Source organism: Oculina patagonica, chromosome 10 (genome assembly GCF_052425735.1).
Source record: "Oculina patagonica isolate OP01 chromosome 10, crgOcupat, whole genome shotgun sequence".
Classification (NCBI taxonomy): Eukaryota; Metazoa; Cnidaria; class Anthozoa; order Scleractinia; family Oculinidae; genus Oculina; species Oculina patagonica.
In genome coordinates this window covers 19910371-19925512 of record NC_135767.1, presented here as the reverse complement: position 1 = coordinate 19925512, position 15142 = coordinate 19910371, and the positions used below count along the sequence as shown (strand labels likewise).

The following is a 15142-nucleotide window of genomic DNA, read 5'->3' as shown; positions in this document are numbered from 1 at the left end:
CTATAAATTTGCCTCTGTTTCAAAAAGAAGTCCTTGTGCAAATTTTTTATATGGAAATGAGTTTGTTTCAAAGTGCGTGCAGGTAAGACATATTTTCATATGAATGGTTTCGCAGAAAGACTCGATTTGATACAGAGGCAATTGGTTTATCTTCAACCAGCCACTCTGAGGTTTTCTTTGCGCGCTTTTCGTCTCCTATCGTGGGCAATCGGCCGAGTGCCGACTGGAACCAGAAGAGCGCGTAAAAAGCCCCTGGCAGTCTGGGTATAATCACACAAACCAGTTAACTTCGAACTATAATGCACCACAACTTTTTAAACAAACTTGTTTTGCTTTATTCGAAAACAAAACTTGCTATTTCCCAAATGGTTTTACTACACGTATTTCGTCGGAACAAGATGGTCGGAACTAACAAACTATACCATCATTGCCGTAGTTTCGTGCACACTTGAATTCTTTTTCTTAAAACTAACCCAGTAAACGCAGTGAGTTGTATTTCCTTTTTAAGTGCAATGAATACATTCTACTATAAGCTTTACAGCAGTCTAGCCCATTACATATGAGGTCAATTTGAACTATAACAACTTTTATCTTATTGTGAACAATTAGACTACAAGCCTGAGTTTTCTATGAGCGATCAGTACCTTTAAAGGATAACAGTCTAAAATCTGCAATATTATATTTTTTTAAAGCCTGAAAACTGTAAAATCAGATTCCCTTACAGGGTAAATCAGGTGTTGTCGTGTGGCTGTCAGCGATAGACAACGACAAGGGAACCAAAGAAATTCGCGGGTTTATGATCGATCAGTTGCGTGACATCAATTAAATAACATTTCAAATCCTAGCATTAATAACTTATCTATCATAAAGTTACTGTGTAAAATGGCTTAAACTAACCTTCGAAAATACTATATATTGCCACGCTTATTAGATATCTTGTAATTAGCTTAATTGGTTTTGCGTTCAATTAATATTATATGCATATGTAAAGAACAGGCTACCAAACACACTGGCAAGTACAGTGGAACCTCTCCTTTCGGAAACGTTCATAATACTATATTACGGACAGTTCAGTTGGTCCAAGAAAAAAAAAATAGGATTCATACAATCGCTTCCTCTATGAAAAGGACACCTCCATAACACGCTTTGCCCCTTTAGCGTCCGTATTAAAGAAGTTTTACTGTACCTGAAAATGCTCAGCACAGCCAGGGAACAATACAATGCGTTTTACTACATTTTCAGCGAAGTACTGAATGAGTCTCGATCCGATTCTTTTCCTGTGCGAATATAATACACGCGAGAACTAAAAAAAAAATGCACACAAATATGGTACAACTGGGATACTTCATGTTGCTTTAGCAACGCTGGTGACGAACAAGGCACGTTACGAGTCAATCCTCGTGGTTCTATTTCCCTAAGTGGACAGGCGTCAAAAAAGTAACGACAAAACGCGGATGACGCTTGAACGCTTCTCTAAAAATTGCTCTGACAAGAACTACACTCGACTTTTGAAGTTTCAACGCTCCTATTGATGCTTTAAAACATACAATATATATTTACAGTCTTTCTGATGAGGATCCAAAACATTTGGGCTTTTCTTGGAGTCTTCTTGGGTAAAGACTGTGATTTCCACCAACAATTAGGCGAAAAGCTTTTGAACACTGACTCAAAACGCAGCAATGGGTTCCCTTCAACTGCAAACAATTCTTCAGTTCATCATCTACAAGACAGAAACGGTATTCAAAATGTGAGAAACACCTACGAACTAGCCAATGCTTTTTCCAATTAATTACGCGGTATTCAAACAGGATAAATAAATTGAAATAATGTCATCAATGAAATACTGGATTACAAAGTAATATCCCACTGGTTCACAGTCTCGTTTCTTTATATGCAGGCTGCTGCAAAAGAGGCAAAACATAAAATAACTGATGAAATAAAATGCTTTATAAATGTACTTTTAGAAAAAATATAATTTCAAAATATGCAGACCTATTTTTATAGTCTTTAAAGCCCGTATCTCAAAATGACCTACGCCGTTGATTGGTCAGAATTGTTTTAACAATTAAAAAGACATGTGTGACGGGATTAAGTCTTTGTTGTTTCAAAATGAATTCGGCTTGTTGTTAAGTGATTATTCCGTATATACGTCATATCTTACTTTACAGCCACCTTTCAATGGATAAGAGCCCAACTCTTTCAGTACATCTGAAAAGCCTAGCTATAAAATCAACTACACTAACTATAAACTCTTACCACAGGCCTACGGTAAAGATCTTGGAATTTATCTACTCGGCTCCACCAAACTCCAGCGTGACGTCATCTCCAATGAGAACAAACGGAGCCCAGTGTTTAACTTCACTGAATAATTCATTTTCAGATTCTCTCATACATTTCATGGCGAGCCTCAGAGCCTCACTGGCCTTTCTTCCATCCAACAAATGTTGATAAAAGAACTTCATGAACTCCAGAGTGGCCTCGTCATCAATCGCCCACAGGGAAACCAAAACAGAACGGGCACCCGCACCAAGAAAAGCACGCGCGATTCCAACCACACCCTCAGCTTTAATCTTTCCACGAGCACTATGACAGCAGCTCAGCACAACCAGTCTTGCTCGTAGCTTAATTTTCAACACATCTTCCATTGTCAAAAGATAGTCTTCCTCCTGCACCTGTGCGGATTCTGGTACAAGGTTTGGTGCCAAGACAATTTCTCCTGTTTCCATACGACCATGTGCCGCAATGTGTACTAATGCAACAGAGGAGATTCGTTCCAACACTTTATTCTTTGTTGCCTCCTTCCCAGTCAGGGGAGCACAGTTGATTATTCGTCCAATCATTTCTACTTCCTTTATGGCGCTCGGCAGCTGATTTAGCTTTTTACCATCTACGTTGGAAAGTTCTTTTACACAGGGATCTCCAACAAGCAGCGCCCCACTCTTACAGTGGTGATTTTCTGGGCAATCAGTGATCAATTTCAAACTGCTGAGAGATGGAATCACTCGGATTCTGAAAGACTCCCCCAGATACTTCGATCTTGGGTCCATTAAGGCAGCATAAGGAACCAAACACAATGGACCATCAGGAGCAATGGTAAGCTCGTCACTTCCACGAATCAAGTCTTCAATAGGGCCAATGACTACGTCATACAATGTTCTTAAGGCGCTTGTCCGAATTTCCAAAGAATAGCAAGCTGTCTGACCAGACCTCTCGTGTGACTGCATGTCATATTTCAGCTTATCCAGCGAGCGATCCTCGAATCTTACACCAGCTCTTACACCAAGCTTCTCGCAAGCATTCTCTATTAAAGACTGAAGGAAAGTGGTCGCATCTACCGCGGAGTTATCGTCGATTTCTTGTCTCCTCACCTCAACATCTTTTTCTTTTTGAATGACCCAGTAAACGATTTCTCGCTCGTGAACTGCCATAAAAACTGTATTTGACGGAAGGCAGCTAAGTATCGCATTCATACTTTTTTCCTCTGGACTTGATCCAACGCAAGGCCTTTCATTCCCGAAGTAATTTAATTCCAGAAGATCAATCAGAGCTTGTGCACGTCCTTGTTCAGCAGCAGACAGGGCCTCCACTACTTTGCCTTGTTCTAACAATAGACTCCATAGACTATTGTACACAGCTTGGTACATATGGCGTAAGCTGATTTTCCACTCATCTTTACTCTGAAGACGAGCTCTTAAAGCATTGAATATTTCTACACTGGACTGAAAAAACTCAAGAGCATAAGAAAGAAAGCCTAGTGCTGCACAGCTACACCCAAGGTTGTAACTAGTTCTTGCTTCTCCATCCTTGTCTCCCACTTCTTTGGCAATTTGTAAACTTAGTGCATAGTACTCAATGGCTTTATTGAAATTCCCGAGACTCTGATAAGCGACTGCAAGATGGCCATAGGCGTATCCTTCTTCAGCCCTATTTTGCAATTCTTGGGCATCTTTTAAATGCATTTCATGACACGCTATGGCTTTTTTAAAATCTCCAAGAGAATGATAGACATTGCCAAGATTGCCATACGCGACACCCTCTGCGGACTTGTCGCCCAGTTCCTTATGAATTTCCAGACCACGTTCAAGGTTGTCTTTGGCTTTTTCAAAATTTCTGAGATTGTGATAGGCAATGCCAAGATTACCATATGCCTTGCCTTCTCCAGCTCTGTTTCTTATTTCTTGGTCAATTTTCAGTCGTCGTTCATTGTAATCTATGGCTTTTGTAAAATTTCCGAGAGTGATATATGCGTTGCCAAGATTACCATATGCGTTGCCTTCTCCAGCTCTGTTTCTTATTTCTTGGGCAATTTTCAGTTGTCGTTCATAGTAATCTATGGCTTTTGTGAAATTTTTGAGACTGATATATGCGTTGCCAAGACTACGATATGCGCTTCCTTCCCCGCCCCTATCTCCTACTTCTTGAGCAATTTTTAGAAGACGGTCGTAGTAGTCTATGGCTGTTTCGGTTTCCCCGAGGTCTTGATAACAGCCGCCAAGATTACAGTACGCGTCTAACATTCCAGCCTTGTTTCCCAATTTTTCGACAATTTTAAGATGTTGCTGATGGCAGTCAATGGCTTTCTTTAAATTTCTGAGTTTGGAATAATCGTTGCCAAGGATGGCATACGCGACTCCTTCAGATACTCTGTCTCCAATTTCTTTGGCAATTTTCAAAGCACATTCATGGTATTCAAGGGCTTTTGCGAAATTTCCCTGCCTTAAGTCAATGTTACCCAAACTGAAATACGCATTTGCTTCTCCAGCTCGGTCTCCTAATTCTTTGACAATTTTAAGATGGAGTTCATGGTAGTCAATAGCTTTCTCAAAATCTCCTAGATGTTGATAAGCAATGCCAAGATTGGCACGCGAGTTTCCCTCCATAACTCTGTCTCCCACTTTCTGGGCAATGTTTATAGAATTTTCATAGTAATGTACGGCTCTTGTTACATCTCCGAGACTGTAATAAGCAATGCCGATATTTCCAAGTGCGCGTCCTTCTCCTTTCCTGTCTCTCATTTCTACAGCAATTTCTAGATCACGTTCATGGTGGCGAATGGCTGCTTTGAAATTTCCGAGATCAAAATAAGCATTGCCAAGGTTAGAATATGCCCGTCCTTGTCCAGCCCTATCTCCCAGTTGTTCGGCAATTTTAAGATAACGTAAATAGTAGTGTATGGCGGCTTTGTAATCCCTGGAGTGGATAAAAATGTTTCCAATTACTTCATAGACATTGGAGTCTTCACTTTCCTGTGAAGCGAAAAAGAAAAGTTGGTATTTTTCTTGTTTCTCTCTACGTGTTTATACTATTGCATAAATATTGAGCTGTTTTAAAGCCTTGTTACACGAGGCAACGATGATGGCTGATAAACATTGCAGGTTGCAAAGGTGGTGTTACACCTCCGCAATTTTTGTTTGCAACTTGCAACGCGAGCGAAGGATGCGCTCTGTTTGACTCATGTTAATAAAATTCCATTGCAAGTTGCGCTTGACTAATCAAGAGTACACATTGCAACATTGCGAAAAGTAACGAATAGTTATACAGGATTCAAATGTTGGGTGTTACACATAAATTATGTAATTATTGAATTTATGCTTAGTATCATATTGTTGCTCCTAGTTTAAATCTATTATTCTTGAGGTTTGTTGGATCGAGTACGTTCCTAACGCTGAAGCTGTACAGAAAGTCCCTCACCCTTTCTCTCGGAGACTATAAAAGCCGTTGTAATCAGTTGCACCATGGTACATAACATGCCTGGCGAGACCAAACGAGATTTACGAACCACTGAAAGCTAGCTAAGAACACAGTTTAATGTAATTTATTTCCAACACTTTATGATCTTAAAATCGAAACCTTAAACTAATCTGCACTGCGGACAAGTGAGGAATTTTGGCTCACCGACCCCAGCCACCACTAGCTAGAACTCTACGCACGACTTGATTGCAAGTTCGTATTATTGACTTGCGAAGTTGTAAAGTTAAAGTCTGCGTTCGAGCCTAGTGGCCCATCAGGCGGGAACTTATCCCAGTTTCTGTAGCACGCAGCCACTAGGAGTATTTCTACCCCCCCCCCCCCCACCCGGATGGGATGCTAGTCCGTCGCCAGGTTACCCCCAGCAGTAAATTTGTCGATACCCATTTATACACCTGGGTGGAGAGAGGCACTATAAGAGTAAAGTGTCTTGCCTAAGAACACAACGCAGTGCCCCGTTCAGGGCTTGAACCAAGACTGCTCCATTCAGAGTCCAGCACACTAACCATTAGGCCACCTCACCTCTCACTAGCGAAGCTCTTTGCCTTTATATTATTTTTTGCTTTTTGAAACTTTACGAATTTTAAAGCTTTACAGGTAGAGAATAAACGCACCGGCGTTCTTCTACGGTATTTATTTTGCTTTTAGTGAAAGTTATTTTTTCCTGTACTTATGAAAAGAGACTAGGAAGCCCCGTTGCAGGGAAAGTGTTAACGGATTACAGCGCTGCATAGTCTCTAATACAAGTAAATTTAATAAACCTTACCTCTCTTTCGGCAGTCTCCCTTTCGGAATTGCTGTTTGCTTTTTCTTGGTCTGTCAGCTCCGGGAATTTCCTAACTACATCAACAGACCTCTTCCTTAAATCCAACAAAGTCCTGTTATCCTTGCTGATCTTTTTAGGGTCAAGTTAGTAACACATAGTTGACAAAGGTTACTTAAGTAAATGCTGAATTATCTCGAGTCCAACACAACATTAAAGAAACCAGAGAGCCTTGCACGATCTTATGAAAATACAGTATAACCTCGGTAACTCGAACTCGGATAACTCGAAAACCCCGCTAACTCGAACTAAATTTCGTTTCCCTTGATCAAAATTTACCCTGGCCAATAACTTCAATTCCGGTTCTTGCAACTTGCCACGGTTGCTCATTGATTAGAGCAACGAACAGATCACGTATTTGACAGCCATTTCCACTCATATCATAAGGATTACTGAAAAGAGAAATACTGAAAAATCAGTTCAAACTATTCGCACTGCATAAATTATGGATATAGCATATAAGTGACACAGATTATGAATAAATTGGCATTGCTCAAGTGCAACGCCGAAGGAAATATACCAAGTGCGATAAGTAACCAGCTAGTTGTTTGTAGAATGTTGTTGGGAGTCTGTTAGGGGGTGTTCATTCCGCTTGAGGGTGTTATGGCAGGTTCAACATTACCCACCCACCCACCCATAATGTACTTAGCTTGCGCTGCGACTCTTGTCGCGTCGCTGAATTTTATCCCCAATCTTAATCCAAACTTAATGCGATGCGATAATTGTTGCAGTGCAGAATAGTATACTATCAATTATTAACTTGGCAAATTAAATACTCAATCGACCCCGATAACTCGAAACCCCGCTAACGCGAACTGTTTTCGTTTTCCTTCAGAGTTCGAGTAACCCGGGTTCTACTGTATCTATACTTGAATCCTTAATGTTGGGATTTTTTTCTGCCTTGTTAAAAAAAACACGAAAAGCAGGTGTGTGTATCAGTTAAAAGGATACTGCTAACCCCTTGTCACACCAAGTGATGGCCTCCTCATAAAGATGCAGCTCTACACAAGAACTCGCAGCTAAGAAACAATGAAAATGCTTCAAAACACATTACATCACAGCATTGTGAAAGCAACAACTTTTACATTGTATAGTGCGGTGGGGGCTGGGCTTCGGATCGAGCGGTCTGGGTTCGAGCCCTGGCCGGGGTCACCGTGTTTTATTCTTGGGCAAGATACTTTACTCTCACAGTGCCCCTCTCCTAGCAGAAGTATAAATGGGTACCGACGAATTTAACGCAGGGTTAGGGAATGGGGGATGGGTGAGTAAGAAGCCCTGTTTTATATTAGCATCTCATCCACGGGGGGTAGAAATTATCCTAGTTGCTTAATGCTACAGAAACCGGGATAAGCTCCGCCGGTATGGGCCACTAGGTTAGAATGCAGACTACAGTACATATAAGTACAAAGGAGTTTTCTTTCAGTTGCCACAATTAACAGGTGTCGCTTATAGCGTTTTATGTAAGTATTGCTTCAATGTCTTGTCAGCTAGATTTAATGAAACGTTGAGCAAAACTTACCTCTGTCAATGGCTTTAACGTAAGCTGGTTGCAACTCAATGGCAGCTTTTGCATCGTCAAGTGATTCATGATAATTTCCTAACAAAAGAAAAAAGGTTTAAAGCTATAGAACGAGTAAATTAGTTTAAGAAAAACTAACGTGAAAACATTTGAATTTGAACTCCGCGAGTCATCAGGTTAGTTAAACAGTATGAAGCTCCATAACGATCCATTTAAAGTGCAAAAACGAGGTGTCCGAACGCTTAAGGTCATTACCCTGAAATAGAACTGAACATAGATTTTTAACCAAACCTCGCCTACTGGTTAATTACTTTAAGGGAACTTAAATTTTGAAATAAAAAAGGGGGGTCACCATATTCGTTTAGGAGCAGGAAGACCTTGTATATTCCATGTAATTCCTTTGTAATTCCTCTGCGAGTTCTGGCAAAGTACACGTTTTTAGCGATAATTTATTTTTCAAACATAGGAATTGATCAGTTTTCATTTTACAGAGGGAATTTTATCGCTACACCCAAAATATGAGAAAAAATTGATAGGTCACCATGCTCGTTTACGAGAAAGCGACAATTTACTTCTCTCGCGGACTAAGCCGCATAGAAAAAAGCCGCCATTTTGTTTATGTGCGCGCGCTAATTACGTGTAAAATTCTGCGCAGTAAGGATGCGCAATGCAATACAGGGCAATGACCTTTAATGACTAAGGGTAGTTTTAGTGACCTATAGTTAATTATTGAACTCATTATTATTCTTTTGTCATCATCATCAACATCATCATCATCATCATCATCATCATCATCATCATATGGATTCCTTTATTTAAACACGATAAGGATTTTAAGCACAATGCTTAAAATCTGGTCGTGTGCTAACTATAATATATTACTAAATACTGCTACTAATAATTATTACTAAATACTTATATATTACATTGGATCATAATCACTATAAAAATAAACAATTTTATAACAATTAGTAACATTAAAAGTCGTGGTAATGTCTGGGGTGCGACTGAACTGACTGGGCATTACAATTAAGCTCCTCAACATAATTAACCTTCTTCACTTTACGATAGAAGGCAGGAAATTGGAGAGAGGTGCAGTATTGCGTATTATCATTATATCAGGACTAATAATCAATTATGATATATCACGTTTTTTTCTATATGTTTCTTTTAAAGGATAGTGCTATTATCATGATATATCTTTGGTGATATAAGGGGTTGATTTTTTGATATTCCGCAATGGGGTTTTCTCTGATTATAAAGATATGTTATCATGATATTATCAGAATACTTAAATAAGAAACTATATTTCTTTTCCCTGTGATACAGTGATTTATCATGATATTATCCGAATATATAATTAAGTGGTTTTTTCTTCTCCTCCCAGTGATAGAGTGATAAATCATGATATTATCAGAATATTTAATTAACTAACTTTATTTCTCCTCCCAGTGATATAGTGATAAATCATGATATTATCAGAATATTTAATTAAGTAGTATTTCTTCTCCTCCCAGTGATAGAGTGATTTATCATGATATTATCAGAATTTTTAATTAAGTAGTATTTCTTCTCCTCCCAGTGATAGAGTGATTTATCATGATATTATCAGAATTTTTAATTAAGTAGTATTTCTTCTCCTCCCAGTGATAGAGTGATTTATCATGATATTATCAGAATATTTAATGAAGTAGTATTTCTTCTCCTCCCAGTGATAGAGTGATTTATCATGATATTATCAGAATATTTAATGAAGTAGTATTTCTTCTCCTCCCAGTGATAGAGTGATTTATCATGATATTATCAGAATATTTAATGAAGTAGTATTTCTTCTCCTCCCAGTGTAAGAGTGATTTATCATGATATTATCAGAATATTTAATGAAGTAGTATTTCTTCTCCTCCCAGTGATAGAGTGATAAATCATGATATTATCAGAATATTTAATTAACTAACTTTTCTTCTCCTCTCAGTGATAAAATGATAAATCATGATTTTATCAGAATACTGCACTTACCCTAAACCCTAACCCTAACCCTAACCTAACTTAACCTAACCTAACCCTATTCCTAACTCTAACCTAACCTAACCCTAACCCTAACCCTAACCCTAACCTAGCCTAACCTAACCCTAACCCTAACCTAACCTAACCCTAACCCTTACTCAAACGCTAACCCTGAATAACATTGCCTCTGAACTCTAACCCTAATTTTAAACGATAACTTACATTAACCCCAGACAATCCCAATACGTAAATCTTACCCGCATCTTACTAAATACGTATTTGAAAGTTGCAAGAAAAATGACGCAGTACAAACTAAATATTTTCTGGTTTGTGAATGACAGCCATTAAAATGTTTAAGAGTGAGTTAAAAAAAAGCCAAAATCGGGTGTTACGAAAGTTAATCTTGCCGTGTCTAAAAGGAGTAAGTAGCAATGTGATTATGTAGTTTTGTGGACAATTTTGATATTATCACGATATATCATAATATCATTGTGTCTGTTATTGCTTGAGTGAGATTTGAAAATGATAGTGATACATGATATGATTTTAACTTGATAATGAGACCTTGATAATGATAATTTAAAAATTTGATAACAAAAAGTATTCTAGCAACTATCGTGTAAATACGATATGATAATGATATTTTTGATATTTAAAACGGAAAAATATTTTTTGATATTATCATGCAGTTATCACCAAAATATCACTGAGATATCAAAATATCAGTTATCAAACTAATGATATTCTATCATGATATTTTGATAAACCGCAATCCTGCACCTTAGTGGGAAATTGGGAGCCCGTATTATATGAAGAAACACAGCGTTCCATAAGATAGCACCTCTATGGCCAATTGAATTTTAAACAAAGCACGAGTTAAATCTAGGGACCGTGATCTTATTGCTTCTTCTGAGACTGTAAAACACACAGGCTTTGTTCGCTAAGTGAGACAACGCAGCTGGTGCTTCACCGTTAACCACCCTGTAAAATAGTTTAATTACCGGAGTTTGTATATAGTTTAGTGTGCTCCATTTCGTATACTGAAAGACTTTTTCCGCCTGAAATTCTATAAGTAAACTTAAAAGAACAGATAAGAACCAACCTAAATAGAAATGAGCTGTTGCCCTGTTGCTGTACAGTTTGGCATTCAGGTCGTCATCCTTGCAGTTAATCTTGATTCCTTCCGTGTACAGTTTCTCGGCGTTGCTGAATTCTTTCTTTCTGTATTCATCGTTACCTTTATTCTTGTACTCCTCTGCTTTTGCTTAACCCCAAACACAGACAAAATAGTTATTAACTACTATGCATATGTATAGTCTTCTCAGGTAGTGACTGTTCATTTGTGATTATAGGCAAGCCAAGGGAGGTCGAAATTGAAATTGTGGCTTCAAAGAATTAAGGGGGCGTAGTATTTAAACAGAAAATTGCGGCAATAAATTTGTGTAAATGACCCCACAAAAGTATGGAAAAAATTCCTAAAGCGGTAATTTTAGGTTTGTAGTTTTAAATTGTTTCATGCCAAAAGATCGTTTCAGCTTCAGGTTTGTTTATCAATAACAATATTACCAACGTGCGTGCTATGACATTTTTCAGTATTGTTAATTAGGGTGTGTTTACATGTAAAACCTTGTACCCGTGGAGTGAAGTTCCATGCTTTTGTTATTTCCTACCGTGGTCACGTTAACGATTTTTTGCTCATTTCTGATTGGCTGACGAAAACTGCTCTCGGCGCTACCTGTTTTCTCAGTCTACCAGGAGAAACGCGTGTATAATCATCTATTCATGTTTTTCTTACCTCTTAATAATGCGTCTTCATCAAAATCAAGACTTTCTTCAACGCGTGGTGTAACGTCGCTCTCCTTTTTGGCTTTGATTGGACTTCTCGCCATGAATGATGGGAAGTGGCCTAAGGAGGCCGCCGTCTAAATTTTTTAGGAGAAATGTGAAATAGGCTATTTGATAATTGAGTGTAACGTTTGTAAGGTTTCATCAATTTTTTTCTGCATGGGCTTTTGATTGCAGTTTGCACATCACAAACAGACCTCAAATATTAAGAGAATATTAAAACATAATATGGTACTTGCCACTCCTTGCACCTCATTACCTCTAGCTTTCACTCCACCCCCCCCCCCCCTCCCTTATTACCCCTCCCTGCCAAACGCACTCATCTGCAATAATTACTACTATTTACAGCATATTTTCCCTCCTTATACAGCGAATGCATACGCTTGCTCTTAAAGTTTTCCTCAGTTGCCTTAGCAAGGTTTTTGAGTAAAACCGAAATATAGGCATTTGTGGAAAATGGCCCGATGATAATTTTGAACGAGTCTTAAATATTATTTTACGGACAAAGAGTTCAATGAATTGACCTTCTGTAGTTCAAAAACAGGATTTCAGCGACAGTGTCTGATTCGGTTGAAATACAAATACAAAGGATTGTTTCGATTGTACAACTGTCTAAAGTATCACTTCAGATCATGATGTTTGCACGCAAACATCATGGGACATTTTTTTTTCCTATAGCGGGTTCCCCAAATTCCCAGAACACAGACATGTCTCGTGACCTTAAATAAAGTTGCGTGAAAAATGCAGTTGACTTAAACTTGAACAAGAACTGCAAGCAGTTTATAATCGTGCGGGTAATTTTTGACCACCTGACCTCTTTCAGTGCTTTGGCTTAAAGGCACGGCACCGCACAGTAAAATCTTTAGAAAAGCAGTCACTTGAGAAACACACAAGTCGTGTTTGCGTTAGTCACGGAGTGAACGTGACATGAATTTCCTTTACCACGTCATAGCCACATGCCTAGCCGGAAAAATGCCTGCTTACGCATGCAAATATTTATTTTGTTCCGAATGTTCAATAAAATAAACCCAAACCAGTTCATTTAAAAGAAAGCCAAATCACGCCAAAATAAAGAGTAGACTAAGGCCATCCCATTGTGTTTCTCCTTTTAGCGTCTTCCGACAAGCTTTTGGTAATTCCCCTGGCGCGATGACGTGTACCCCGTGCTTTGGCACATTCTTGCTGAGCTTGCAACTTACGTTTCGATAACGTTTCGATTCTCAAAATACCGTAAACTCAAAACGAAAATTGGGCTATCCAGAAAATAAGTCGTCGTTTTGCAATATTTAACACATTCCGGGTAAATTGTACGACTTGTACTCGCTCCGAGCCAAACGCTTGAGTAACACAACAATAAATATTTCACACAAACAGAGCGCAGAGTATTTAAACAGAAAATAGGTGAATGATTATTTATAGCTACAAGCGAGAGATCGCGTGACAGGGGTCTGACGTAGTGGTAGTTTCAAATAGCTTGGACATGTCCAAGCGGTCTTGGTTTTCGCTATGTGATTATATTCAGCCTTCTCTTCTTGTAAAATATGGTATGAAACAAAATTATACATTTCAGAGAGCAGAGTGTTCGTGTTAAACGCGAGTGATCGGCTGATCGCTATTAAATATTAAATCTTGCGTGACCGTGACAGAAGAGCCGGCTGGGCCGCGTGGGTCTGGATCGATTTACCGACAAAAAAAAATAAAATTCCGTGCAGATTATGAATCGGGCCCAGGCCCCGCCCGATTAAAAAATGGAAACTGATACCATAGAGTATTTATAAGTCGATGTTAGGCAGCATGTCTGTTCATAACGACAGAAAATTTACCGCTTTTTGACAAAAGGATTATTTGGGTGTAAAAGAGATAAACGACTTTTGTTTTGATACAAAACATGTACTCGACAAATGTAAGGAACATGTTTCCTTTCATTTATACTTTCCAACATTTCAATGAACTAAACTTATCAAAGTTGAAAGCCTACTGCCGTGAAATTATAGCACAAACGTTGACTACAAAATTAATTTGGATCGTAGCATGACTGCCGCTTTCATTTAGTCTCTATTTGGAATGTCACGCAACGCTCCCCCAAAGCGTTGCGTGACTTTTCAAATAACAGCTGCGAAGGAGACTTGCTTTCATTTCGCTGCCATCAGACTATCACAACTGAGTCACCACATTTTAAGAGCCTCAACGTACATCCTTAGAACACGCGGATACAATGTTACAGTAGATATATCAGAGACGAAAACGTTACACTTTATAACAGTAACTCGTACCTCATGTTCAATCTTGATCTCACATTTGCTTCTTGACGATCACTTTATTTTACCTACAGAAAAACATCTTTCTCAAAACAAGACTGTCCATTGCATTAAGATTTACACTCACTGACAGTTCTCTAAATATAACTTAAAAAATCCAGGGCGCGCCTATCAACTGGGGGAATTCCCTTATTATCCCTGGAATGGAATGAAATGTCACAGCAATGATTCTAAAAATTTACGCCTCTTTCTTTGCTATAAGTCATAATGACAACAACTTTTACATGTGACGACCTAAAAATATAGTTTTCAACTGATTTATTGTATTTACACTACGCGATCTCAAAGATGGAACTTTGTTGCACGTCACAATTTAGTTATAACACACACGCCTACTGCGAGTCTACTGATTATGGCGTGTTCACAAAACGAAACTGAAACTTTTATTTCCCCCTTTCATATGACAGTGTTCGCAATACAGTTTTGTTGTCAGAGATCATGTTTCTCCACTCACACCTAATGTCATTCAAGGGCAACTATATCTTGGACTAAATTTCGCAATCACTTTTGCTGGGGTGCTTCGCTTATAACGATAAGTTGGTTTGCATAATAAATAAGATCCATTGGCGATAAAGACCATCCCCAGCGAAAGAACCCCAACGCGCTGTTGAAGGCTGCCGGTCTACGCTGGCCAAACACGACTACTGTTCGCAGTGTAATTTTTCGGGTGCAACGATGCCCAGCATAAATACTACTAGTTGAAATATATTCACGCAAACATCCACCAACACATACCTGAACGGCTGAATTCCGGCTACATTTCCGGTTGTTTTGCTATGTTTGGCCGCCACATTAACCCACAAGTAGCACACTATCCTTAAAATGAGTTGCACATTTAACCACAGTAAACCTGCAACAGCAACAGCAACAACTAACTGTCCACTG

General features: G+C 38.8%; 1 protein-coding gene across 1 annotated transcript; it reads right to left on the bottom strand.

Moving 5' to 3' along the window:
• Window positions 1–311: 311 nt before the first annotated feature.
• LOC144628777 (uncharacterized) lies at window positions 312–15051 on the bottom strand. The gene is made up of 8 exons (XM_078486894.1): window positions 14993–15051; window positions 11890–12016; window positions 11197–11358; window positions 8091–8168; window positions 7523–7590; window positions 6515–6643; window positions 2257–5246; window positions 312–1720 (listed from the first exon to the last, which is right to left on the bottom strand). Exons 2-7 carry the CDS (start codon window positions 11981–11983, stop codon window positions 2289–2291), a joined length of 3489 nt encoding a protein of 1162 aa, XP_078343020.1. The 5' UTR covers window positions 11984–12016; window positions 14993–15051; the 3' UTR covers window positions 312–1720; window positions 2257–2288.
• Window positions 15052–15142: the final 91 nt, after the last annotated feature.